Raw genomic sequence first — 27,815 nt, forward strand, 5'->3', positions numbered from 1 at the left:
ATGGTTTTAAAGGTAATCAGCTTTATTTCTTTGCCTTTAATATCTTGTGTCTAGGTGCAAATCTGTTTCTGTTTTTCCTGCTTGGGATTTGTTGGGATTCTTAATTTGTCTTCCATTAGTTCAGGAAAGTTTTTAGGAAGTATGTCTTCAAATGTTGTCACTGCTTTATTTTCTCTGACATAGTGATGAGATTTTTGTTAGATCTTCTCACACTCTCTTCCATGTTTCTATTTTTCCCTTTTTTTTTGTACTGAGGATGGAGTCCAGGGGCATTCAACCACTGAGCCACATCCCCAACCCTTTTTATTTTTTTGATTTCATTTTGAGAGTGAGTCTTACTGAATTGTTGAGGCTGGCTTTAAATTCCCAATCCTTATGGGTGTGCACTACTGCACCCAGCTTTTTTCCAATTTTTATATTTCTTCATGCCTCTTAGCTGCATTCTGGATACTTTGTTTTGCTCTGTTCAATCCTTGGCACCACATAAAAATAAAAAAAATAAAGGTATTGTGTCCAACTATGACTAAAAAAATAAATATCTAAAAAAATCAACATATATTTTAAGAAATAAGGATAAAGTGAACATATACTTAGCTACTACTCAGGCCAAGAAACCCAACCTCTGTGTTACCCCATTCACAGTCACCTTCTCCCATCCTAAGCAGAACCCCCATTCTGATGTTTATGTTATTCATACCCATTCCTTTGTTTTATAGTTTTGCCACCTACAATGCTACTTATTTTTGCTTGCTCTTCAAGTTTACATAAAAGAATAATATGTAGTATGAATTTTCTGCTTATTTTGTTCAACATTATGCTTGTGAGATTCATTCATGTTTCTCAAGACTGTAGTTCATTTCTTTTGTAATATAATAATATATTGGTGAATATGTAACAGTTTACCTATCCATTCTGCTCTCAATGGGCAGGTGGGTGGTTTGTAGTAGTTGGTTACTGAGAACATTAGTGGACACAGAAGATATTGTCTACAAATGCAGTTTCTGGACCATTCAGTGCATCCTGGACTATGCCTTCTACTTTACACTACTACCACATGCTTTTCCAAAGGAGTTGTACCAGTTTACTTTCCCAGCAATAGTGATTGAGAGATCCTGATGCCCCATGTCCTTGCCAACATGTATTGTTGTTAGTATGAATTTTTGCCAGTCTTCTGGGCATGCAGCGGTATACATGATGTTTTAATTGAGATATAACTTACATGCAATAAGATACACAGACTTAAGATGTCTAGTACAATATAGTCATTTCCTATTTGCCACCAGGAGGGCATTTTCAGATGACAAACTGTTGTGAAGGCGCTCACAGTTTCAAAATAGAAACAGAACAGAAGCTCCACCTGATCCCTCTTCACCTCCCTCTGTCCTTACTATCTCCACTATCCTGTACCACAGGGTTCCAGCAGTGATGCTCGTGCCATCTTGATTTTACAGGTGAGAAAGTGGTTTTTTAACTTGCTCAAGATCTCAAAGTGATAGATGCAGGATTTGAACAGGGCTCTATTTGAAAGGCAAAGTGATCACTCACCATGTGAGAAACTCATTCTTTGGTGTAATGATACAATTTTCCACCCTGGACTGTAAGCTGTGTAAAAGCAAGAAACATGTCTGGCTTCTGTGCCACATCATGGGCACTCAGAGAATAATGTGTAGAATGAATGACTGCAGGCACAACTGAACCTGTTATGATGCAAATCTCTCTGCCTAGCTCTCTGGGAGTAGCAATCTGGCAAGCAATATGGGTTAATAGGAATGAGTTTATTCATACTTTCACAAGAACAGAGGTTTTTTTTTTTTTTGGTGCTGATGTTTGAATCCAGGGGTGTTTTACCACTGAGCTATATCCACAGTTCTTTTTATATTTTATTTGAGAGTGGATCTTATTAAGTTGTTATGGGTCTGGCTAAATTGTTCAGGCTGGCCTCAAACTTGTGATCCTCTTGCCTTAGCCTCCTGAGTCACTGGAATTACATTCATGCACAACCATGACTGGCTACTAGAATAGTTCTTATAAAAAAGACTCACAATTTGTAATTCTTGGAAGAGAAAGTAGAAGAGGTACAAGAACAAGATATAGAGGGGAGATTCTACTGGTCTGAGGATCATAGTAAGGTACACCTATAAAGGAAGGAGTCAAGTGCTGAACAGAGGGGAGCAGGGCCCATAAATTGAACTTGACCTCCCAGTCCATGTTGAGCACATCTTGAGTGCACAAACTTTGCACATTAGTATTCATACGTACATATAAGTATTTTTATGGAGTGAAGTCATAATGTGTCCAAGTCTCCATCTATGGCTCACAGAGAACCTGATTTGTTGTTTCCTGTTTCCCACTATAGGCAGAATACATCAAGAGCCCAAGTGCAACACTTCCCTCCAATGTGCCTTCCTGCAGGTCTCTGTCATCCAGCGAGGATGATCCCAATGGGCATTCCAGCCTTTCAGAGGGAGAACTTTCCCGGAATTTACAGGAAAGTGTCAAGCACCGCATCCTCTACCTCTCAGAGCAGCTGAAAGTGGAGAAGGCTAGTCGGGATGAGAACACTGTGAGCTACCTCAAGCTAGTGTCCAAAGCTGACAGGCATCAGGCTCCACATATCCGGCAGGCCTTTGAGAAGGTGAATCAGCGCACTTCTGCCACCATTGCCCAGATAGAGCGAAGGCTCCGTCAGTGTCATCAGCAGCTCCAGGAACTGGAGGAAGACTGTAGGTCCAAGGGCTCAGTACTTAAGGTGGAAAGCAGTCTGGACAACTGTGAGCAGCCCAGTGCAAAGGCCACGGTTTCCAAGTCCCCCAAGCTGGGTGGGGAAGATGGTCTATCCTCCAGCTTGCCTGATGTCACCAGACCCTTCACTCTGGAGAGTCACTTCTCAGACTTGCAACAGGAGAATTTCTCAGAGACAAAGCACATGTCCCAGAAACGAAAACTACAATTGCAGAAAGTGAAGGAAGAGCTGACAGAAGTTAATAAGTTCCACATTGACCTTCAAGTGTACTACCAGGACCTTAAGGAGAGGTATCTGATGGACCTGCAGATGTCACTGGAGTCCCTTCAGGAGGAAAAATGCAGGTGAGGTGAGCCCCTTCTTCCATCTTGGTTCTGGAGACCAGAAGCAAGCGAGGGACAATTGGGACCTGCCTGGTGGGGGTTGTCTGAGAAGGAGCCAGGGACAAGGGCTTGGAGAGTCAGGTGGGAAGAATTGATCTGCATTTCTCTTGGTGGCTAGGCCCTGCAGTGGAGTAGGCAGGGTCCTCTTTCTATTGCACCACACCTATTTGTCCTTTCCTGGCTAAATAGGCTCCATCTCAGAGGTCCCTGCCAGGTCTTTATGGAGCACTGGATTGGGTGGTCTTGACTACAATGGCAGGAGGCAGCCAGGTAACATTAGTGAGTAAGGCATCATCCCCTAGGCCCTATCTGCTGGAAGGGTTGGTTAGGAGTGGTATTGCCTTGCTAGCCCAATCTCTTCACCTGTGTGCCTACATGATTGAGCTGGGGCACAAAGTCAAGCACTGGACATTCCATCTGAAAATGAACGTCTTCTTCCACATGCTTTCTCCACAATGTGCAGTGGCTCAATTTTATTTTTCTCTTAGACAAAACTAAAGCCCACCAATTTAAAAAAAAGGGAGTGGTGACCTCAGAGGATCTAATCTACTCCTCTTGGGGCCCTTCTCTGGGTTCCCACTGGACCTCTGAAGCACCATGCTTCCTCCCCTGTCACTGTCTATTGCTAATTAACATTAATCCTTCTAACAGCCTGGAAAGGGAGGGAGAGATTCACTTAGGTGAGCCAAGATTCTCAGCAATTTCACAAAAATAAGAACTCTCAGTCCTTTTACTGCCTACACATATGTGGGAGAAGAAGCAAATGGGAATCATCATCTTTGGTTTTCCCAGAGAAATCTTACCAACATTTATATGGTCTAAGAATCCATGAAGGGAAATCAAAGTAAGATGACCAGTCAGAATTCCAGTTTTCTTTTGAAGATTATAGGACATAGCAACCAAATCTAAAATCTTGGGAGTCTCACAAATCTCTTCAATGAAATAACATCCCCAAGGTCAGATTTATATCAAGCAAAAATAGAGTTGGGTGGCACTTACAGACATCCTCATGTGTTTCTATATAACATTGGTCAGTGAGAATCATGCTTGGGTACACTCTTAACCTCTCATGCACTATATGTGACATATGTGTTCAGGTCCATTCAATGTCATCCAGTGATGATGCCTGTGTGACCACCATTCAGGCCCCTGTGATAGGAAAATTTGTGGTGTGTCATGACCTGAGATTTCAACCCAAAAGTCCTGGGAAATTTATCACAGTTAAATCTGTTTCCAAGAGAGGTATCATAATTTTTACTGTTGTGATTTTTTTCCTAATTTGATAGTGAGGAACTCTGTCGAGAATGGCCCTAAGCCGAGGCTGGGGATGTGGCTCAAGCAGTAGCGCGCTCGCCTGGCATGCGTGCGGCCCGGGTTCGATCCTCAGCACCACATACCAACAAAGATGTTGTGTCTGCTGAAAACTAAAATATTCTCTCTCTCTCTCTCTCTCTCTCTCTCTTAAAAAAAAAAAAGAATGGCCCTAAGCCAAAATAGCTATTCTTGAAGAAAGTGGGGAAAGTTAAGTAAGGGTATGAGTGTCAGAGGATGACAAAAAGATGTGAAACCAAAATGTAGGAAGTGGAAAAAATGTATTACTCATGGGTTCCTGAGAGGTTAAGTCTGGGGGTAATAGGAGCTCAACCATCAGGTACAAGGGGGAACTTGTGGGCCTGAGCCTCTCAAGTTTATGGGTGTCAGCCCTTAGGCTTTCCCATAGGGGCTACTTTAACAAAAATATGCATAGAGAGAAGCATATTTACATGATTCTGGCATTAACCATTGGGCTCTATCATGGTCAGCAGCTGTGAGATGTGATTGAGTCAGTAAGATGAGAAATAAGTGAACTAATTTCAAACAACCACACAGGGAACATAAATTTTATTTAAGGCAAAGGTGGCAGTGTGCGACTGGGTTTCACATTACTTGCATCGGGCCTATTAGTGGATGCTGCCAAGGCAGCAACTATTTTAAACAAATTTATAGCAAAAGCGTACTTAAAAAAAATTCACATGACATTAACCATATTGAAGTGTGCAGTTCAGTGGCATTGAATATTTCTACAGTGTTGTACAACCACTATGTCAATCTAGTTGTAGAACATTTTCATCATCTCCAAAGGAGAATTTGCTGGGTACATTGGTACATGCCTGTAATCCCAGTGGCTCAGAAGGCTGAGGCAGGAGGAACACAAACTCAAGGCCAGCCTCAGCAATTTAGTGAGGCCCTAAGCAACTCAGTGAGACCTGTCTCAAAATAATAAATAAAATGGGCTGGGGATATGGCTCAGTGATTATGAGTCCCTGGGTTCAATTCCTGGTACACACAAAAAAGGAGAATTTGTGCCCATTATGCAGTCAATCCCCATTCACCATCTTCAGTTCCATGTACTTACAAATCTGTTTTCTGTCTCTATTGATTTGCCTCTTCTGGACATTTAATATAAATGAGATTATGCATTATGTGGCCTATTGTGTTTGGAATGATTTTTTTTTAAGGTTCGTTCATTTTGTGGTAGGCATCAGACCTTCATTTTTAATGGCTGAATAATATTCCAGTGTGTGGATAGACCACATTTTGTTTATCTGTCCATCAGTTCCTGGAGATTAGGGTTGTTTCTGCCTTCTGACTATAGTGAGAAGCTCTGCTTATGAACACTTGTATGCATGCATTTAATGAAACAGCAGTTTTCAATTCTTTGGGATCTATATCCAGGAATGGAATTGCTGGCTTCTATGGTGACTCTAGGTGTAAAATTTAGAGGGACTGCTAGACTGGTTTCCTCAGCAGCTGCACCATTTTACCTTCCCACCCGCCATGCATAGGCTTCCAATTTCTTTACATCCTTGCAGTGCTTGTTTATTGTCGCTTTTTGTGTGTTTTTGTTTTGTTTTATTTTGTGGTGCTGGGAGGGAACACAGAACCTTACATGCCAGGAAAATACTCTTCAGATGAGTTACACCCCCAAATAAGTTTCCTTTTTTTTTTTTTAATGAAAGTGGGTGTGAAGTGGTATCTCATTGTAAGGACTTCCCTTCTTTTTAAATTTTTCCTTAGTCTTTTCATGGGCAAAAGGTCTTTTTTTTTTATCTTTTTATGCATTTTTGTTGTGGTAAAAAATCATATACCAAATTTAACATATAAACCATTAAAGACTTTCTCTTTGATTCTATAAAGTGCAGGGTCTCAATTACAGTGGCAGTAAGACTCAGGAAGTTCAGGGCTGGCCTAGTGGTCCTTGGGTCTCCTCCTTCAGGAGGCCTGAATTTGTGGGTTGTCTCACGGGACATTCTTGGACCCTGTGACGGAAGGACCATGACTGCTTCTTCTGGAGCCGCTTGAGGTCCCTGAAACTCTACCCTGTGTGCTGAGGAAAAACCTAGCTTTGGACAAAGAATGGGGAAGGCATGTAGACTTTTTAAAAAATATTTTTTACTTGTAGTTGGACACAATACCTTTATTATTTATTTATCTATCTATCTATCTATCTATCTATCTATCTATTTATTTATTTATTTATTTTATGTGGTGCTGAAGATCGAACCCAGTGCCTCGCACATGCTAGGTGACCACTCTACTGATGAGCCACAGCCACAGTCCCCAATAGGTAGACTTTTGAGTATGGAATGGTATCCACATGGGTCCTGTGGACTTGAGGATTCTTCGTGGAAGGGTCTTGGCCAGGCTGCTGTTCTTGTGGAAACAAGGAAACACTTCAGATCTCCAGGAACACTGCCCAGTGAGCAGTCTCCTGGGGAACCAGAGGCTCTGCTCCTCAGTGTCTCTAAGGGTCAGGAAGGAAGATCTGAGGAATTCAGAAAATGTCCATTTACGGAAAAGGCAGAACCCAAGGAGGGAATGGGAAGTTTTCAAGTGAAGTTGTAACTGACCAGACCTCATCTGGGTGCCTCCCATGGTAAATTACAGGAGATCCTCTAGAGCCTTTTAACAAGAGCCCCACTCTCTCTGTCCTGCAGGATGCCTGGCTGACTTCTGTTTCATGGTCAAAGGCAGTGGTCTCTGTTGCTGCTGAGGCAGCCAGGTGCCAGGCTGCTCCCTTAGACTGGACCTGGACAAAACCATCATCACTGCTGAGGACCAAAACTAGGCCTTCCCTGCCCAGCTCCAGGGCATCTCTCACTTTGGGGTACTTAATTGTCCAATGTTGGCTTTAATACAGGCAAGACCTTCAACTTCCTACTTTCACCTTTGTAGCCCCAGTGGATGGTTCAATGCCTGGAGCCCAGTGCTTGGTGGAACATCTCTCTCTCTCTCTCTCTCTCTCTCTCTCTCTCTCTCATTCTCTCCCTCCCTCCCTCCCTCCCTCCCTCCCTCTCTCTTTTTTTTTTTGAAAAAAAAAAAGCCAAAAGAAGTTTTATTGCTTTGCTAGCAAAGGAAAAACACAGGGGCCTCCTGTCCCAGAGGCTGTGATTCCTTCAGCAGGAATGGAGACTGCTGGAACACCTTCATTGAAGGGATCCTAGGAGAAAATCTACCAGGAGAATGATGTTGTTTGGGGCCTGATTCCTATTTCCCTAAATTCAACCTCAGACTTGGTGGGCAGGTGATGCCATGACATCAGCTCACTCAAGACTATGCTAGATGACAACAAACTGGTCTTGTCATCTTTATCTGACAGCTTTTGGCTCTTTTAACTTGCCATTGCCTGCCTGTCCTTTTGACACACTTCTCCAGCTCTTCACAGGGCAGTGTAATAGGTTGATCTGGTCCTGTCCCCTAAGGTCCCAGTATGCCCAGAAAGCACAGGCCAGCACAAGAGGAAGGGTGTGTTCCAAGACAGTCAATGTTACCCTCAATTCCACTTCACTGGGAGTCCAAGCACAGGATCAAGAGCCCCAATCCCTTTTAGGAGCTGCCCAGGGCGAGGCACTTTCTTTACAGTTCTCACTTACAATCCAAATCTCCACTGCCCATCTCCCTGCCCCCATAGTCCTCTTCACGTCCACAGGTGCCAGGGGGACACAAAATGCCTCTGTGGCCCGTGGGCTTAGCATCAAGCACATCAGAGTCCTCCAGGTTCCTGGTTAGCCTGCTGCGTTATCTGTGTGGACTTAGGGAAATGTGGTGCCTAGGAAGGAGGGGTCAGAGTGCAGCGAGGCTCTGTCCCAGCCTGCCAGATTCACAGTGAGCACCGGTGCTGGCCGGTGTTAGAGAGAGCCCAGGGCATGGAGTTAGGCACCGTGGAGCAGAGATTCCCTGGCCACCACCAGCACGGTCACACATTGTGTCTTCCCTCTCTCAGTGTGTGTTTCCTTATCTGTGAAAGCCACAGATAACAACACCATGCACAGGGCTCCTGGGAAGATTTAAGGTTCTAGCATTTGGTTTACTTTGGGCAGTGTAACGAGTCAAATTTTGTCCCCCAAATTCATGTGTTGGAATCCTCCCCCCCACTACCTCCGAGTGTGACCTTATTTGGAGATTGGGTTGTTGCAGATACAACTGGTTAAATTAACAGGCAGTCCTACTGGAGTTGTCTCTAATCCAACAAGGCTGGTGCCCTTACCAGAAGGGGAGATTTGCATACAGACACATGCAGAGGGAGGACGTCATGTGAAGACAGGTGGGGGTGGTGCAGCAGAAGCAAAGGAACGCCTAGGATTTGCTGCAAACCAGAAGCTGGGAGGGGCCCATGCCAGATTCTCCCACACAGCCCCCAGAGGGAACCCATCCTACCAGCACCTCAGCACCTTGATGTACGCATCTTGGGAAGAGTTTATTTCTGGTGCTAAAACCACCCAATCTGGCTGGGCACAGTGGCGTACACCTGTGATCTCAGCGGCTTGGGAGGCTGAGCCAGGAGAATCATGAATTCAAACTCAGCCTCAGCAAAAGTGAGGTGCTAAGCAACTCAGTGAGACCCTGTCTTTAAATAAAATATAAAATAGGGCTGGGATGTGGCTCAGGGGTTGAGTGCCCCTAAATTCAATCCCCAGTACCCACCCCCCCCAAAAAAAAACACCTAGTCTGTGGTACTTTTTAGAACAGCCCTGGGACAGTCACACCATCACTTCATCCCTAGGCTCTTCAGAGGGTCTTTCCAGACTTCCATGTTCCTTGGCCTCTCCATTTATTTTTTTTCTTTTTTTTTTCTGTTTAGAGATTTATTGCCTGTTATGTCATTTTTTTATATATATATTTTTTATTGTTGGTCGTTCAAAACATTACATAGTTCTTAATACATCATATTTCACAGTTTGATTCAAGTGGGTTATGAACTCCCAATTTTACCCCGTATACAGATTGCTGTATCACATCAGTTACCCTTCCATTGATTGACAAATTGCCTTTCTAGTGTCTGATGTATTCTGTTGTCTGTCCTATTCTCTACTATCCCCCCTCCATTTATTTTTTTTGTAGTTTTTGCATTGAGATAATTTTGGGGGGAGGTACCTGGGATTGTACTCAGGGGCACTCGACTACTAAGCCACATCCCCACCCCTGTTTTGTATTTAATTTAGAGACAGGTCTCACTGAGTTGCCTAGCACCTCACTTTGCTGAGGCTGGCTTTGAACTCTCAATCCTCCTGCCTAAGCCTCCTGAGCCACTCGGATTATAGGCATGTGCCACCAAGCCTGGCTAATTGAGGTAATTTTATAGTGAAATTGCATTTAAGTTTAGGTGTACATGAATGAGTTTTGACAAAGAAATTAAGATCCCAATAAAGAATTTTTTATCACCCTAAAAGCCTCCCTCATGCCTCCTTCCAGTCAATGCCCATCTCTGATAGGCAACCAATATCTTGTTTTTTGTCACCCTAGGTTAGTTTTACCAATTCTTCAACTTCATATAACTGGAATCAAATAGTAAGTAGTCTTTTGCTTCTTTCACTCAGTATGATTATTGCAAGATTCATCCAACTGTGTGTCCCAATGCAGGTGAATTTCCTGACAGATTTCTGTTGCCTAAGCACACAGGAATTCTCAAGTCAGAGCGATAAGTCCTGCCTTTTGTGCTGATGTTCCCTGAGGCAGAGGTTTTGCCTCTATGATGGAGTCCAGAGTGATCACTGTATACCCAGCAAGAGGTATTCCATCTTCCCTGGAACTTGTTTTATTTGTGAAATACTCCAACTCAGGGTCCTTGAGGGGCTGGTCTCTCAGGTCAGGTATACTGGGGAACAGTTTATCTATGACCTCAGAGCTGTCTTGATGGGCAGCAGAGTTGCTGGGCTAAAAGTCTGGGGTTAAAGTCTTTAGGGTGGACATGTGGATTTTCACATAACATGCCCTGGTATCTGACCATCCTCACATTAGTCAGCCAATATTGTCCTTTGTACTTCCAACAGTGCCAGTACAGGGTTCCTGTCTGTTCCTGTCCCATAATCAACTTGTTAACCTCTGACACCAGAAGGGCCACGGCTGCAAGGGCCTACAGACAAGGTGGCCAGCCTTGAATGGAGTCTAGCTGTTTAGAAAGATAGGCCACTGGACAGTGCCATGTCCCCAGCATTTGCATTAGGACTCCTAAACAGCTATTCCAGATCATGCATGGACATATAGAGAAGGGCTTTGTGAAGTCAGGGAGCCCTAGTCCAGGTGCACTGGTGAGTGCTTGTTTAATGTCCTCAAAGGCCTTTTGCTGTGCTAGCCTGCACATCAGAGAATCCAGTTCTCCCCACTTTGTGCCTTCATAAAGGGGCTTGGCTATAACTGAAAAGTTAGGGATAGGGATCCATATCTGGCAGAATTTGTCAGCACACAAGAACTCTCAGATCTGGCAGTGAGTAGAAGGGACCAGAATTGAGCAGACTTCCTCTTTCCTCTAGGGCCAAGTTGCTGTTATCTGTAAGTTAGATAAAAACCGAGGTACTTGACTTTTTCTTGTCAGATGTGGGCTATATATATATACTTATTTTTTAGTTATTGGCGGACACAACATCTTTGTTTTTATGTGGTGCTGAGGATGGATCCCGGGCCGCATGCACGCCAGGCAATCACGCTACCACTTGAGCCATATCCCCAGCTTGCGTGTGTGGGCTTTCTTTTTTGAGACTTTGTAGCTAGTTTCACATAGGAGGACAAGAAGCAGCTGTGTCCCCTTCATCCAGTCTTTTCAGGTTGCTCCAGCCAACAACGGATCATCTACATATGGGGTCAACGTGCATGTACATCAGAGGCCAGCATCCAAGTCATTTTGCAGGAAAGGCTCTCAAATCAGAAGCCAGCACCATCCAGCAGATGGTTGGTGAGTTTTTGAAGCCCTGTGGCAGCCTGGTTCAGGTCAACTGGCCTTTAGTTAGGGTCCTTCTTTCTTCCAGTGGCCCTCTAGATGGCAGTAGGCACATCAGCTTAGTCTCAGTCTTGTCCCTGGATAAGGTGGTCCTTCCATTCAGACCTTCCTTTGGCCCTGCATCTGGCCCGATTTTGATACTTGTTTTGGCTTTGTTCTGGTGGGACCGCCCTTTGAGTGACCTTTGGGTTTGCGGTGAGGGCAGCTGCAAGGAGTCCCATCTCCTTCTTCATCTTTTGGTGTGCCTCTCCTTGAGCCTCTTGGTCTCAGTTGATGAAAACTGTGGTGGCCACTTTAACCAGCTCACTGGCATGGTTTTCAGCAAAGTCCTCTGGTTTTTGGAGCTCTTGAAAATATGTCTCTGGGCTTGTTTACCTGCGGGTTATTTGGTGCCTGAGCATCAAAGGGAGGGAAGGGTTGGGACGCCTGGCCTAGTCATTCACAGAACTGGCTGGGGCTTTCCTCAGGCTGTTGGAGTACTTCTGATACCTTGCTCACCTTTAGGGCTCTCCTTCCCCCTTCTCTTAGGCTGCCTGGGGGGGGCCTCTTGATACCTCTTTAACTTTAGGAGGTCTCCCTCTTTGTGGGGGTCCCCCACGGGTCTGTGTTGGGGAACTGGGCCTGCGCACAGGCTTGGATGCTGCCTTGTGCATCCACAGCAGGTTCTTCTAGCCACTTTAAAGCTGCTTGGGTCACTCGCCCATCAACCCAGGTGGGCTGGTCTGTCTGGATAATGGACTGCATCCCATCAATCGTGGCCCTCCATGTAGCTTCTCCATGTAGGAGGGAGTATGATTTTTTTGTAGTTTAAGAGATTAATGGTGGTGAAAGGCTACCACACAAAATTGCATTGTTCCCCTCAGACATTTCCCTCCTGGTCAACAGAGGCAGGCCTTTAGTTTCTTGTAAGGGCATCTGCAGAGCTCTCATCTCGGTTATGCCTCTGTTCTTGGAACAATTCTCCCACCTTGGTCTCTGGGGATTAAGGAGTCATTGGCTCTGGGGAAGCCTCGGGCACGGAGGACAATAAGGAGAAAGGAGTAGCCAGTGTCGAGGGGGCCACAGTCTGCTGCCTCTGGGGAGAGGAGGCCGGGAGGACAGCTGGTTGCCTCGATGGTCTTGGCAACGTCAGGTACAGTGGCATGTAAGGTGATGGGTTCTCTTCTGGCTCAGGGGGAAAAGCTGGTTTCCTCTCTGTCTTTTCTTTGTCAGGTTTTTCTGTTCAGTTCCCTTTTGTTGGGTCTTAGAGGCCACTATAGTTTGAGATAACATCAGCTTGGACTGTCCTTCTAGACAGGCTCTCAATCAAGGGGGCTGTTTCTGTGCTATCTCTTGCCAGCAGTCAATATAAGGGAATTGGACTGGGTGTCCAGGGGTTTTGACAAGTATTAAAAGGACCCCACCAATGACACTTTTGTCTAAAGATCTTTCTGGTGGCCATGGACTCCAAACTCGCTTCGGCCCTTGTCCATCTCATTCACACACCCGATTCCCAAAACTCCAAAGCCGAAGAACGAGTCCTGGTTTCCCTTCTTCTCTCCGACCCCAAACACTGACTACCCAGACAACTCCTCGGGTCCTCTTTGGCTCTACTTCCTTTGGAAGTTAGTCTGGACCCTCAGGGTTGATCAAGCGTCTCTTCCACCTGATGAGGCCTGAATGCCGAGGCCAGGTGGGCGACCAGTAATGGATCTGGATCCTACCTGTTCAGTTGGGGTGCTCAAGTTCCCTAGTTCTGGTTCCTGCCCCTGTTGGGTTCCGTTGTGCTCAGGGTGGCAGCTCAGGGTGCCGGATGAGTCACCTCACTTACAGGCAAAGAGTTGCCTGTGGTGGACCGAGGAGACGTGTTGTCTTGCCACGTGCCTAGGAAGGCAGACGCAGAGACAAGCGAGGCAGAAAAGCTGTCTTGACCTCCACTGTCCCACACGGGTTGCCACATCATGTAGGACAGAAGAGGATGGACACCTGAGGAATTTTCAGGAAGCGGGTTTATTGGGTACAGGGTTCAGAGGGGTTATCACCTAAAAAATTCTCTGGACCTTGAGTATGGATGTTCTTGGACTTTATACCCAGTGGGAGGAGGGGCTTGAAGGTTTGCAGGACAAGTGCTTTTTGTCCCATGTTTTTATATTAGTCAGAGGTTTTACAAGTTTCACCACAAAAGCAGAAGTAACATCATCAAGTCTGGGGCCGAACTTAGCTTTGGCAAGGCAGAGCAACTTAGTCCTCACCAAAAATAGGAAGTCCTATCCCTCATTGAGGTTTTTTGCAGAAATTTTTGCTGATATTCTGTTAATAAGAACAATTATGTAAATAAACAAAATAAAGGTATTATGTACAACTAAAAATAAAATTTTAAAAAGGGGACTGGGGTTGTGACTCAGCGGTAGAGTGCTCACCTAGCACATTCGAGGCCCTGGGTTCGATCCTCAGCACCACATAAAAATAAACAAAATAAAGGTATTGTGTACAACTAAAAAATAATTTAAAAAGAACAATTATGGTGAGGGTCTCTGGAGAAGCTTAATTAACATTCTTTGGTGGAAGAGGGGGTTCCATTACACTACATTATGGGAACATCAGGGCAGGATCAAGAAGGAAGGCTTATTCTGGATTTAGGTCTGAGTCAGCCTCCTCTGTATCTTGTATTTACTGAATGGCTTGGACAAAGTGCTTGGAGTTTCCAATGCTCAGTTTACATATCTGTAAAATGAGGGTAATAATGATCCTTGGAACTGTTGTGAGAATTAGCTTAGTGTCTGTATTTAAGCCCCAAGTAGATGCTCATGAAACTAACTTAGCAACTCTTTTCTGCTTCATGTTTGCAAACTAAGTCCTTGAAATATTTAAAAGAAAAATCATTAACAGTTTTTGATGAAGTCATTATTGGAGCACACTGGGATGAAGAGCTGAGGGATTCCATTAGGATCTTTTTTTTTTATTGTTGGTAGTTCAAAACATTACACAGTTCTTAATATATCATATTTCACAGTTTGATTCAAGTGGGTTATGAACTCCCATTTTTACCCCATATACAGATTGCTGTATCACATCAGTTACCCTTCCATTGATTGACATATTGCCTTTCTAGTGTCTGATGTATTCTGCTGTCTGTCCTATTGTCTACTATCCCCCCTCCCCTCCCCTCCCCTCCCCTCCCCTTTTCTCTCTCTACCCCTTCTACTGTAAATCATGTCTTCCATTTGTATTCTCTTGACTTACCCCTCCTTACCTCTTATATGACATTTTGTATAACCCTGAGGATCGCCTTCCATTTCCATGCAATTTCCCTTCTCACTCCCTTTCCCTCCCACCTCTCATCCCTGTTTAATGTAAATCTTCTTCTCAAGCTCTTCGTCCCTACCCTGTCCTTGTTTACTCCCCTTATATCAAAGGAGTCATTTGGTATTTGTTTTTTAAAGATTGACTGGCTTCACTTAGCATAATCTGCTCTAATGCCATCCATTTCCCTCCAAATTCTATGATTTTGTCATTTCTTAATGCAGAGTAATACTCCATTGTGTATAAATGCCACTTTTTTTTTATCCATTCATCTATTGAAGGGCATCTAGGCTGGTTCCACAATCTTGCTATCGTGAATTGTGCTGCTATGAACATCGATGTAGCAGTGTCCCTGTAACATGCTCTTATTAGGTCTTTAGGGAATAGACCGAGAAGGGGAATAGCTGGGTCAAATGGTGGTTCCATTCCCAACTTTCCAAGAAATCTCCATACTGCTTTCCAAATTGGCTGCACCAATTTGCAGTCCCACCAACAATGAACAAGAGTGCCCTTTTCCCCGCATCCTCTCAAGCACTTGTTGTTGTTTGACTTCCTAATGGCTGCCAATCTTACTGGAGTGAGATGGTATCTTAGGGTGGTTTTATTTGCATTTCTCTGACTGCTAGCGATGTTGAGCATTTTTTCATGTACTTATTGATTGATTGTATGTCCTCCTCTGAGAAGTGTCTGTTCAGGTCCTTGGCCCATTTGTTGATTGGGTTATTTGTTATCTTATTGTCTAATTTTTTGAGTTCTTTGTATACTCTGGATATTAGGGCTCTATCTGAAGTGTGAGGAGTAAAGATTTGTTCCCAGGATGTAGGCTCCCTATTTACCTCTCTTATTGTTTCTTTTGCTGAGAAAAAACTTTTTAGTTTGAGTAAGTCCCATTTGTTGATTCTAGTTGTTAACTCTTGCGCTATGGGTGTCCTATTGAGGAATTTGGAGCCCGACCCCACAGTATGTAGATCATAGCCAACTTTTTCTTCTATCAGATGCCACATCTCTGATTTAATATCAAGCTCCTTGATCCATTTTGAGTTAACTTTTGTGCATGGTGAGAGAAAGGGATTCAATTTCATTTTGTTGCATATGGATTTCCAGTTTTCTCAGCACCATTTGTTGAAGATGCTATCCTTCCTCCATTGCATGCTTTTAGCCCCTTTATCAAATATAAGATAGTTGTAATTTTGTGGATTGGTTTCTGTGTCCTCTATTCTGTACCATTGGTCCACCCTCCTGTTTTTGTACCAGTACCATGCTGTTTTTGTTACTATTGATCTATAGTATAGTTTGAAGTCTGGTATCGCTATCCCGCCTAATTCACACTTCCTGCTTAGCATTGTTTTTGCTATTCTGGGTCTTTTATTTTTCCATATGAATTTCATGATTGTTTTATCTATTTCTACAAGAAATGCTGTTGGGATTTTGATTGGCATTGCATTGAACTTATAGAGAACTTTTGGTAATATCGCCATTTTGATGATGTTAGTTCGGCCTATCCATGAACAGGGTATATTTTTCCATCTTCTAAGGTCTTCTTCTATATCTCTCTTTAGGGTTCTGTAGTTTTCATTGAATAAGTCTTTCACCTCTTTTGTTAGGTTGATTCCCAAGTATTTTATTTTGGGGGGGGATATTGTGAATGGAGTGGTTGTCCTCATTTCCATTTCAGAGGATTTGTCGCTGATATACAGGAATGCCTTTGATTTATGCGTGTTGATTTTATATCCTGCCACTTTGCTGAATTCATTTATTAGGTCTAGTAGTTTCTTTGTAGACCCTTTTGGTTCTGCTAGGTATAGAATCATGTCATCTGCAAATAGTGATAATTTAAGTTCTTCTTTTCCTATTTTTATGCCTTTAATTTCTTTCGTCTGTCTAATTGCTCTGGCCAGTGTTTTGAGAACTATGTTGAACAGAAGTGGTGAGAGAGGGCATCCCTGTCTTGTTCCAGATTTTAGAGGGAATGCCTTCAATTTTTCTCCATTCAGAATGATGCTAGCCTGAGGCTTAGCATAGATTGCTTTTACAATGTTGAGGTATGCTCCTGTTATCCCTAGTTTTTCGAGAGTTTTGAACATAAAGGGATGCTGTACTTTGTCGAATGCTTTTTCCGCATCTATCGAGATGATCATATGGTTCTTATTTTTAAGTCTATTGATGTGGTGAATAACATTTATTGATTTCCATATATTGAACCAGCCTTGCATACCAGGGATGAATCCTACTTGATCATGGTGCACAATTTTTTTGATACGTTTTTGTATCCGATTCACCAGAATTTTATTTGCATCTAGGTTCATTAGAGATATTGGTCTGTAGTTTTCTTTCTTTGAAGTGTCTTTGTCTGGTTTAGGCATCAGGGTGATGTTGGCCTCGTAGAATGTATTTGGAAGTTCTCCCTCTTTTTCTATTTCCTGAAATAGCTTGAAAAGTATTGGTATTAGTTCCTCTTTAAAGGTTTTGTAAAACTCTGCTGTATACCCATCCGGTCCTGGGCTTTTCTTAGTTGGTAGTCTTTTGATGGTTTCTTCTATTTCCTCAATTGATATTGGTCTGTTTAGGTTGTCTATATCCTCCTGACTCAATCTGGGCAGATTATATGACTTAAGAAATTTATCGATGCCTTCACTATCTTCTATTTTATTGGAGTATAAGGCTTCAAAATAATTTCTGATTATCTTCTGTATTTCTGAAGTGTCTGTTGTGTTTTGCCTCATTCATCCTGTATGCTAGTAATTTGGGTTCTCTCTCTTCTTCTCTTCGTTAGCATGGCTAAGGGTCTGTCAATTTTATTTATTTTTTCAAAGAACCAACTTTTAGTTTTGTCAATTTTTTCAATTGTTTCTTTTGTTTCGATTTCATTAATTTCAGCTCTGATTTTAATTATTTCTTGCCTTCTACTTCTTTTGCTGTTGTTTTGCTCTTCTTTTTCTAGGATTTTGAGATGAAGTATGAGATCATTTATTTGTTGGTTTTTTCTTTTTTTAAGGAATGAATTCCAAGCAATGAATTTTCCTCTTAGAACTGCTTTCAATGTGTCCCATAGATTCCGATATGTTGTGTCTGTGTTTTCATTTAACTCTAAGAATTTTTTAATTTCCTCCTTGATGTCTTCTAAAACCCATTGATCATTCAGTAACCTATTGTTCATTCTCCAAGTGATGCATGATTTTTCCTTGCTTCTTTTATCATTGATTTTCAGTTTCATTCCATTATGATCAGACAAGATGCATGGTATTATCTCTACTCCTTTATATTGTCTAAGAGTTGCCCTGTGACATAATATATGATCTATTTTTGAGAAGGATCCATGTGCTGCTGAGAAAAAAGTGTAGCTACTTGATGTTGGGTGGTATAGTCTATATATGTCAATTAAGTCTAGGTTGTTAATTGTGTTATTGAGTTCTATAGTTTCCTTATTCAACTTTTGTTTGGAAGATCTGTCCAGTGGTGAGAGAGGTGTGTTGAAGTCTCCCATGATTATTGTATGGTGGTCTATTAGACTCTTGAACTTGAGAAGAGTTTGCTTGATGAACATAGCAGCACCGTTGTTTGGGGCATATATATTTATGATTGTTATGTCTTGTTGGTGTATGGTTCCCTTGAGCAGTATGTAGTGTCCCTCTTTATCCCTTTTGATTAACTTTGGCTTGAAATCTATTTTATTTGATATGAGTATGGACACTCCTGCTTGTTTCCACAGTCCATATGAGTGATATGATTTTTCCCAACCTTTCACCTTCAGTCTATGTATATCTTTTCCTATCAAATGCGTCTCCTGTAGGCAGCATATTGTTGGGTCTTGTTTTGTGATCCATTCAACTAGCCTGTGTCTCTTAATTGGTGAGTTTAAGCCATTAACATTTAGGGTTATTATTGAGATATGGTTTGTTCTTCCAGCCATATTTGTTTATTAATGTTACTAAACCTGATTTGTTTTCCTCTTTGATTATTTTCCCCCCTTTACTGTCCTCCCTCCCACTGTTGGTTTTCATTGTTGTTTTCCATTTCCTCTTCCTGTAATGTTTTGCCAAGGATTTTTTGAAGAGATGGTTTTCTAGCTGCAAATTCTTTTAACTTTTGTTTATCATGGAAGGTTTTAATTTCATCTTCCATCCTGAAGCTTAATTTCGCTGGATACACGATTCTTGGTTGGAACCCATTTTCTTTCAGTGTTTGAAATATGTTATTCCAGGATCTTCTAGCTTTCAGAGTCTGTGTTGAAACATCAGCTGTTATCCTGATTGGTTTACCCCTAAATGTAATCTGCTTTCTTTCTCTTGCAGCTTTTAAAATTCTCTCCTTATTCTGTATGTTGGGCATCTTCATTATAATGTGTCTAGGTGTGGATCTCTTATTGTTTTGCATGTTCGGCGTCCTGTAGGCTTCTAGGATTTGGGAATCTGTCTCATTCTTCAAGTCTGGAAAGTTTTCTCGTATTATTTCATTGAATAGATTGTTTATTCCTTTGGTTTGGACCTCTATGCCTTCCTGTATCCCAATGACTCTTAAGTTTGGTCTCTTTATGTTATCCCATATTTCTTGGATGTTCTGCTCATGGTTTCTTAACAGTCTTGCTGAGCTGTCTATGTTCTTTTCAAGTTGAAATACTTTGTCTTCATTGTCCGATGTTCTATCTTCTAAGTATTCTACTCTGCTGGTAGTATTCTCAATTGAGTTTTTAAGTTGGTTTATTGCTTCCTGCATTTCTAGGATTTCTATTTGATTGTTTTTTATTACCTCTATCTCCCTGTGTAATTGATCTTTTGCTTCTTGGATTTGTTTATGTAGTTCCTTGTCAATGTGATCTTTCATTGTCTGATTTTGCTGTCTCATGTCTTCCTTGAGACTCCAGATCATCTGAAGCATGTATATCCTGAATTCTTTGTCTGACATTCCATCTGTTGCAGCTATTACCTCTTCTAGAGTTGAGTTGACCTGCATTGCCTGTGGTCCTTTCTTTCCTTGTCTTTTCATACTGCTCACATTTCTTTCTGCTTGGTGAAACTGTTGTGTTTTTGAAATTTTCCCTCTATTTATTTATATTGCTCTTGTATAGTTGAAAAAACTCCCTTGCAGGGCAGGTAGTGGCTGTGATCCTCCTCCAGTTGGGGTGATCTGTCTACCACGCTGGCAGGCCGCTAGGTCTGTTCTGCCGGTCGGTCACAGGTCCGCCTACCATACAGGCACGTGGGGCAGCTCTGTCTCTCCGCAGGTTGCTGGGCCTGACCTGCCGGTGGGTCGCAGGTCCGCCTACCTTGCAGGTGCGGGGGGAGGGGGCGGCTCCGCCCCTCAGCGGGCCGCTGGGCCTGATCTGCCGGTGGTCACAGTTCCGTCTACCTTGCATGCACTGGGGGAGGGGGTGAGCCTGCCCCTCAGCAGGGCGCTGGACCTGTTCTGCTGGTGGGTCGCAGGTCCGCCTACCCTGCAGGCGCGTGGGGCAGCTCTGTCACTCCGCAGGTTGCTGGGCCTGTCCTGCTGGTGGGTCGCAGTTCTGCCTACCTCGCAGGTGCGGGGGGAGGGGGCGGCTCCGCCCCTCAGCAGGCCGCTGGGCCTGATGCGCCGGTGGTCAGAGTTCCGCCTAACTTGCAGGTCCATTAGGATCTTGATGCGACCTTGCCTTCCTCTTTTTTCTTCAAGCAATGCCCCCTGGGTCCCTCATCCCTGCTGCCATCTCCTCTCCACCAGCATCACTCTGCCTCCATTGCCCCAATATCCTAGCTCTGAAAATTTCTAGTGAGTTCTCTAAGACCAATTCCACGTATCTGATGATCTTCTTCCTGCTCTTGTTTATAAATTGCTGGCAGTGATTCAGAGATAAGAAACTGATCATGTTAGAGAGCTGATTGGTGGTTGCCAGGGACTGGAAACATAAGGTAATGGGGAATGACTGCTTAATGGCTGCAAGGTTTTCTTTTGGGGGTGATGAAAATATCTTGGGACTAGGTGGTAATGTTGTTTGCACTGAATTTTTCACTTTAAAACCATTCATTTTATATGAATTCAATCTTAACAAAAAGTAAAATAGAGACAGGAGTGGTGGCACACATCTGTAGTCCCAACTACTCAGAGGCTGTGGTAGTACGATGACTCGAGCATAGAAGCTTTCTTTTCTTTTCTTTTCTTTCTTTCTTTCTTTCTTTTTTTTTTTTTGGTACCAGGGATTGAACTCAGGGGCACTCGACCACTGAGCCACATCCTCAGCCCTATTTTGTATTTTATTTAGACACAGGGTCTCACTGAGTTGCTTAGTGCCTTATCTTTGCTGAGGTTGGCTTTAAACTCATGATCTCCTGCCTCAGCCTCCTGAGCTGCTGGGATTTCAGGCATGTGCCATAACTTCTGGCTGAGCCTAAAAGTTTTGAGAACAGCTTGGACAATATAGTGAGGGTCTCTGAACTAAAAAAGTAAATAAAAAAGAAACTACTTGAGTACTGAATGGACAAGAATGTCATTTTGTTTTGCATTTCTAGGTGTATTCATACATGATGGCACTTACAATTTTTCTCATAGTCCATTATATTGAAAATGCCCTGAAGTGCATATGTCAGGTCTCTGTGCTTCTCTTTCCCTTCTGGATATCAGGTCTTTGGGAGCATCCAGATCATAGGTCTTCTGTCCCAGGAATGTTCTGGTATGAATCACTTTGAGGCATTCTTCAGAGATAACAGACTATGGTTAGCAGAGGTTTCATGAAAGGTCTGAGAGTGCTCAGTCTAAGGAGTCCAGGATTGGGCTGATTTTTCTCAAAGTATCTGTTTAAACCTCTCTTCTGGGCTTAGATTGTGTTGGTCAGAAGCCATAAGAACTTTCACTTTTCTTAGACTTCACTTCTTTTGGGTGGGAGCTTCCTGCATCTTTGGATCTCTCAGAGGCCTCACCCAGGTCTGAGCAACTCTCGGGAACTGGTTCCTCTCTTCCCATTGTGTTGAAGTAAAGTTCAGACACTTCATCAGTTGATATGTAAATATTTCCATGTGTGCCTGAAATATGGAGCTTTCTGTTAGAAATACATAGTCTAAATATGACACCTAATATTTGAAACAATTCTATAATACTAAATACCCAGCCAGAATGACCTTGTTGCCTTGTTATACACCCATTTTATTTCTGAAGCCTATTTTTTAAAATATTTATTTATTTATTTATTTTTAGTTTTCAGCGGACACAACATCTTTGTTTGTATGTGGTGCTGAGGATCGAACCCGGGCCGCACGCATGCCAGGCGAGCGTGCTACCGCTTGAGCCACATCCCCAGCCCCCTGAAGCCTATTTTTGCTGGGCATAGAATTCTAGGTTGGTAGTTATCTCTTTAAAATAATAAGCATTTTGAAAAAATCTGCTTCTGACTTCCATGGCTTCTTCTTTTGTTAAAAAAGGCTGTTGTCATTCTAATTGTTCCTCCTTTGAAAATAATTAGTCTTATTTTCTTCTGACTTCTTTTAGGATACTTTCTTGCTCTTTGTGTGTGTTTAGTGGTGTGTTTTGTTTTGTTTTGGTATCAGGGATTGAACCCAGTTATGCTTAACCACTGAGAAACATTTCCAGCTCTTTTTATGTTTTATTTAGAGACAGGGTCTCATTGAGTTGCGTAGGGACTAACTAAGTTGCTGAGGCTGGCTTTGAACTCAAGATCCTCCTGCCTCAGCTTCCTTAATCCCTGGGATGTTTACTGGCTTTGCTATGATGATATTGGGTATGATTTTGCTCAAGGTTTACATTGCTCCTTCAGTTTGTAACTTGATGTCTTTTATCAGTTTTGGAACTTCTTGGTTATTATCTTTTCAAATATAATTTCTGCCCTATTCTCTTCTTCCTCCCCTTCTACATGCATGTTAGATCTTTTCACCATATTCCTGCCTATGTTTTTACATCTTTTATCACTGTTCTTCATTTTGAATATTTTCTTCTGAACTATTGGCCACTAAAACTCTACCTACCTGGATCTATTCTGTTCTTAAATGTACCCACTGTATTTTTCAATCATCCATTTGTTTCTTTTTAGGTTTCCCAGTTTTCTGCCAAATTAGTGTGTGTGAGTGTGTGTGTGTGTGTGTGTGTGTGTGTCCACATGTACATGTGCATGCTGGAGCATTGAGGAATCAAATGCAGGGTCTTTGGTTTGATATTGAAATTCTCAGTGTCTATCCTGGAGAAAGAGAGAAAGTGGGGAGGGAGGGAGGGAGAAAGGAAGGGAAAATCCCTGGACCCTACATGTACCTCCAGCCACTACCTTCTACTCCCTACCCCATCCCTGGTCCCTGTGTTGTGGCTGAGGTCTTGGAAGACTGCCATGTTAGAAGGACACTGCACAATTTTCAGTAATGTTCTTATTTGACAGGCAGGATCTTTCTGCACAAAAATTCCTTCTTTTTACAAAAGCACTACTCTTCCTTAGCTTCTCTGATACCACAATCCCCTGGCTTTATACTCAGTTTCTGTTGGTTTCTTCTCCCCTATCTGATCTTTACAGGGGGACTTGCCTCAGTCTGCCAGGTTTTTCTTCTGATTCTGCCTCAAAATAACTCAACAAGTTTGGGGATTTTTGGTCTATGGGATTCCTGATCTCATAAGGGAAGTCTGTATGCATTGTCTGGTGATGAGATCCTCTGAAACTGTCATTAGGGAAGAGGGAAAACTCAGGATTTTGAATAGCTGAACTTGTCTGCTGCCAGGCCATATGGAACCTCTTTATGGGGTAAGTGGAGGCAGCATGATCTGGTTGAGAGATACTGTCTAGACCCAGGTGGTCCTAAAGGGACAAGTACCCCATCTAACACCTTGGATTCTCATATTCAATAGCCTTGACCTCCACTCCACTTTAGTCAACTGCTCTATAATTACAGCACAGAGTTTGCCAGCCTTCCATGGTGTTCCTTATCTCTGTCATCTTCAAGCCCACCCTCTTTTTTTCCAGCCAGGGTCCTTGTCTACCCCTCTGCTGTCTCTCCTGTCTTACCCGCCCTTCAGTCTTTATTAACCCATTTAGATCTTTGACCCTGCCACTTGATAAGCACAACAATAACAACAACAACCATTTAGTAAGCATTTCTGTTTGCCAGGTAGCCTACTAGTGCTTAATGTGTACTATCTCATTTATTTTACCTAACCCAAACCTAGGAAGTCAATGGTATTCTTTATTATTGTTATTTTCAACCCCTATGAAGTGCAAATAGGTTCAACAGCTTGTTCAAGCAAGTTCCAAAGAGGAGTCTTAAACAGGGTAACATGACCTCAGAACCAGTCCTCTGAACCACTTTCTCTCAATTTACCAGTTTCCTCTTGGCCTCATGTTCTCTTCTGGACCCTGTGGCTCTTTCCTTCAGTCTCTTTTTATTTTTATATATTTTGGTACCAGGGATTGAGTCCAGTGGGTTTAGCCACTAAATCACATCTCCAGCCTCTTTTATTATTATTGATGAGACAGGGTCTCACTGTTGCTCAGGTCCTTGCTAAGTTGGTGACGCTGGCTTTGCACTTGCAATACCTTCAGTCTCTCTAGTTCATGGGTAAAATAGGGTTCAGCAGTTTTCCAGTGGCCTTCACTGTCTGCCCTCAGAATATTTCTGTCTCCTTAGGTCACAGCAGTGGTTCCCAGCCCAGCTCTGTGCTTTCCATCCCTGTCGGTCTCCTCCAGGACTTTGGGTGTCTAGTCTCTCTTTCATGTGTCTGCTGTCCCACATGCTTTATCAAATTATCTCCTTCAGCAAATAAACATGGTCCTCTCTTAAGAGGTGAGACTTCTGAAGCATTGATCCCATCCCATCCACTGTCCATATTCCGTAGCCTCCTGCTTCCCCCTTGACCCACAGCATCTGGCCTCTGCCCTGCCAACCCACTGGAATGCCTTGCCCCACGTTTTTGAATGATCTCTGCAATAACACTGCCTTCCTTACCTTATTTCATCATATTTGATACTGTTCACCAATCTACCTTCTTTGGACACCTCATAACCTGGGCTCCCAGGGGATTTTACTGTTCTGGGGACTGAACCCAGGGGACTTAGCCACTGAGGCATATCCCCAGCTCTCCCCAGGCCCTCATTTTGCACATGTACTCAGGGTGATGTGATAACTATCTGTGCTACTCCATCCCTCCTGTATCCAGCTCTCCACCAAGACTTCACGATCAAGTTGCAGGCCATTAGGTTCTAGCTCACCTTGCCAAAAGCCAATTCTCAGAGATGATCAAAACTATACTCTTGAAGGAAACTATTTTTATTGGAGTGGGTAGTCTTAACAGCCTTGTAATATTTGAGGGGTGCTTTGGTTTTCTGGTCATCATTTTATCTTCCTAAGATCATTTTCCGGAGTGTTCCATTTGCCTTTGTGACAGTAGGAGCTGGACAGAGGGGAAGACACAGGGAGGAATCAGTGCATTAGGGCCAGGATACTGCTGCCAGAGGAGGAGACTGGAGAGCAGAGAAGGGGAGACTGAGAGAATATCTTTATGAAAATATTGTTAATTATAATCTTATTCAGGAATCTGTTCATATATGTTTATAAATATATTGATGAAGAACCTATTCATTGACTTCATATTCATGAATATATCCATGAATATATGCTTGACCAGAGTTAACACTTTGAATGTTCTTCCAGCCAGATTATTCTTATAAATGGAAAGACAGTAGTGAGGAATGTGTTTTCAGAGTAGACACCCTGCTGACTCCCCCTTCTGTGAGCAGTGACCAACTGTTTTCAACAGGGACCTGGAGCAGGGACAAATAGAATAGTCCTTGGAATGCTGTTAGCAACGGGCTGTGTCAGTCAGCTTCCCATTGCTGTGACAAAATACCTATTATAAATCAACTCAAGGGAGGAAAGGTTTATTCTGGTTCATGGTTTCAAAGGCTTCAGTCTATGATCGGCTGAAATTTCAAAAAAGTTTTTCAGTTATAAAATATTTCAGGCCAGGGAAAATATAGAGAAAAGCATAATCAATGGCCCCCACTTTCTTTAACTTTAACATTTGCCACATTTACTTTGAATCTTATTTTTTAATAAATAAAACTTAAAAATATTCAGTTAGAGCTCTCCCATTACCCCTTCCCTCCATTCCCCTTCTATTGGCCTCACAACTCTCATTTGGGTGCCTATCTTTTCTGGCAAGTTTTCATACTTTTATTACTTGTATGTTTATATACATAACAATTTTACTAGTTGTTTGTTTACATAATACTTAATGGTCTTTTGCTTGTGTTTTTCTAATATCTATTGTGATATAGATTGCAAATCACAAAAGGTGCCATTTTAACTACATCTCAGTGGTTTTATTAAGTTAACTGAGTTGTGTAACCATTAACACAATCCCATTTTTTTGTTTAAACAACAGCTTTATTGAGATATAATTCACATCCCATAAATTTTACCCATTTAAAGTGTACAATTCATTGGTTTTTAGTATATTTACAGAGTTGTGTAACCATCACCATATACAATTATTCAACATTTTCATTGACCCCCCCAAAAAAACTCTATACCATTATCAGTCACTCCCTGTCCTCCCCACCCCAAGTCTCTGGCAACCACTCATCTGTCTCTGTAGGTGGACCTATTCTGGACATTGCATATGAGTGGAATGATATACTATGTGTCTTTTATGATTATGCAAGCACTATAATAACGATGGCTTTAAGGAGTAACTACTGAATGCTAAACACTGGTCCTGGGGTCTTTGTGGAATTTAGTATAATACACAGATAGTTTAGATTTTCATTTCTATAACTTGTAGTCTATGGCAGTTTTTGTAAAGCTGTTACTAGAGAGTAACTATATACAAGATATATCTGAATATCAGTGTACATGTGACTGATGTGCATTTGGGGCATTCCCAGGCAGACCTGGAGGAGTAGGTTGTCTTCAATTGGAGCCCAGGGTGAGGCAGAAGGAACCCAAGTCTAGTCTAGGTGCAGGGTGCTCCCTGCTGGCATGAGCATTGAGTGTGGTACTGAGGGAGTGTTACTTTTTCTCTTGTTCCCAAGACAAGCAGTGATTGAAGAACAGGTGAATGATCACTTTCAGGGGCATCTGGACGCAATTTACCACCTCAAGCAGAATCTGGCCTGCACTGAAGAGAAAATGTCCTATCTGTCCTATGAGAGAGCCAAGGAAATATGGGTGAGAACCTTGGCTGCTGGGGTGGGGGTGGCTTTTGAGAAAGGGCTAGTGAGAAGGATGTAGGGAAGAGTGAATCCATTCTGATGCCCCCAAACCAGGGCATGAGCTGGATCTTCCAGCTATCTCTTGAGTGTGCAGTGGCAACCCACACCTTTGCTTTAAAGCTAGTGACGTCCACCTTTCATGTTCACATGAGCTTCACTTCCCACCATCCAGCCTAGCTGCTTTGGGAGCTTTGGCAATGTAGTTTTCACTCTAGGAGCAGTCGTTGGCCCTAACCTGGAGCCTGTGACTTGCAGATCCAGGGTGGGACTTGACAAGTTCCAGAAGATGCTGGTACATGGAGAGCTTCTGAGAACCCCTCCTTTGGACCTGGCTTCCCACCCCTTACTCTATTCCATACCCATAGCTCTTACTGCTGTCCTTGGTTGACCCTGTCCCAAGCAGGTCCTCAGCCTCAGGAGACAGTGGACAGGGGAGCATGATCAAGTCAGTATGGCCCTCCATAGCAGTTCTCTGTCTGTGTTGTACATGTCCTGGATATTCTCCAGGTCCTTCCCAAAAGATTCAACTCAACAATACATGTTGCACACCCCCAGCAACTCAATTAAATGACCACAGTTTCATTCTGATTTCTGGTGAGCGTGCATGTGTTTGTTGCCTGCAGGAGGTCATGGAGACTTTCAAGAGTCGGATTTCCAAGCTAGAAACTGTACAACGAGTCACCCAAGTGGAGATGATGGCAAACCTTAGAAGCCGTCCCCAGGAATTTTTGTTCAGATGCGTGAGCCTGCTCCTCACACTGGCCACAGCCCTCTTGGTCTTTGTCTCCACTCTGTGCTCCTGCCCCTTGCCTCTGATCCACTCACGCTTACGCACATTCACTGCACTCATGCTGCTCTTGCTTGGGGCCCTTGCCTGGCAGAAGTGGCACACCATCACCACTGTAGACTGGCAGGCATGGGTCCCTTCAAAGTGGAGACTGGACTCTAAGAACTCCAAGCCTCCTTTGGATAGACCTTAAGGGG

At 43.0% G+C, this 27,815-nt stretch overlaps 1 protein-coding gene across 1 annotated transcript; it reads left to right on the forward strand.

The window, feature by feature from the left end:
- Window positions 1-27,811, forward strand: Tex28 (testis expressed 28). Its single transcript, XM_026412817.1, has 4 exons — window positions 1-12; window positions 2,357-3,087; window positions 26,652-26,787; window positions 27,455-27,811. Exons 1-4 carry the CDS (start codon window positions 1-3, stop codon window positions 27,809-27,811), a joined length of 1,236 nt encoding a protein of 411 aa, XP_026268602.1.
- The last annotated feature ends 4 nt before the right edge of the window (window positions 27,812-27,815 follow it).

This window comes from Urocitellus parryii, chromosome X, assembly GCF_045843805.1.
Source record: "Urocitellus parryii isolate mUroPar1 chromosome X, mUroPar1.hap1, whole genome shotgun sequence".
Taxonomy (NCBI): Eukaryota; Metazoa; Chordata; class Mammalia; order Rodentia; family Sciuridae; genus Urocitellus; species Urocitellus parryii.

Excerpts from the sequence above, each read along its gene's own strand:
- Tex28 (XM_026412817.1), top strand. Across the intron at positions 3,088-26,651 it reads CTTCAGGAGGAAAAATGCAG|ACAAGCAGTGATTGAAGAAC; the intron begins GTGAGGTGAGCC and ends CTTGTTCCCAAG. Across the intron at positions 26,788-27,454 it reads AGAGAGCCAAGGAAATATGG|GAGGTCATGGAGACTTTCAA; the intron begins GTGAGAACCTTG and ends TGTTGCCTGCAG.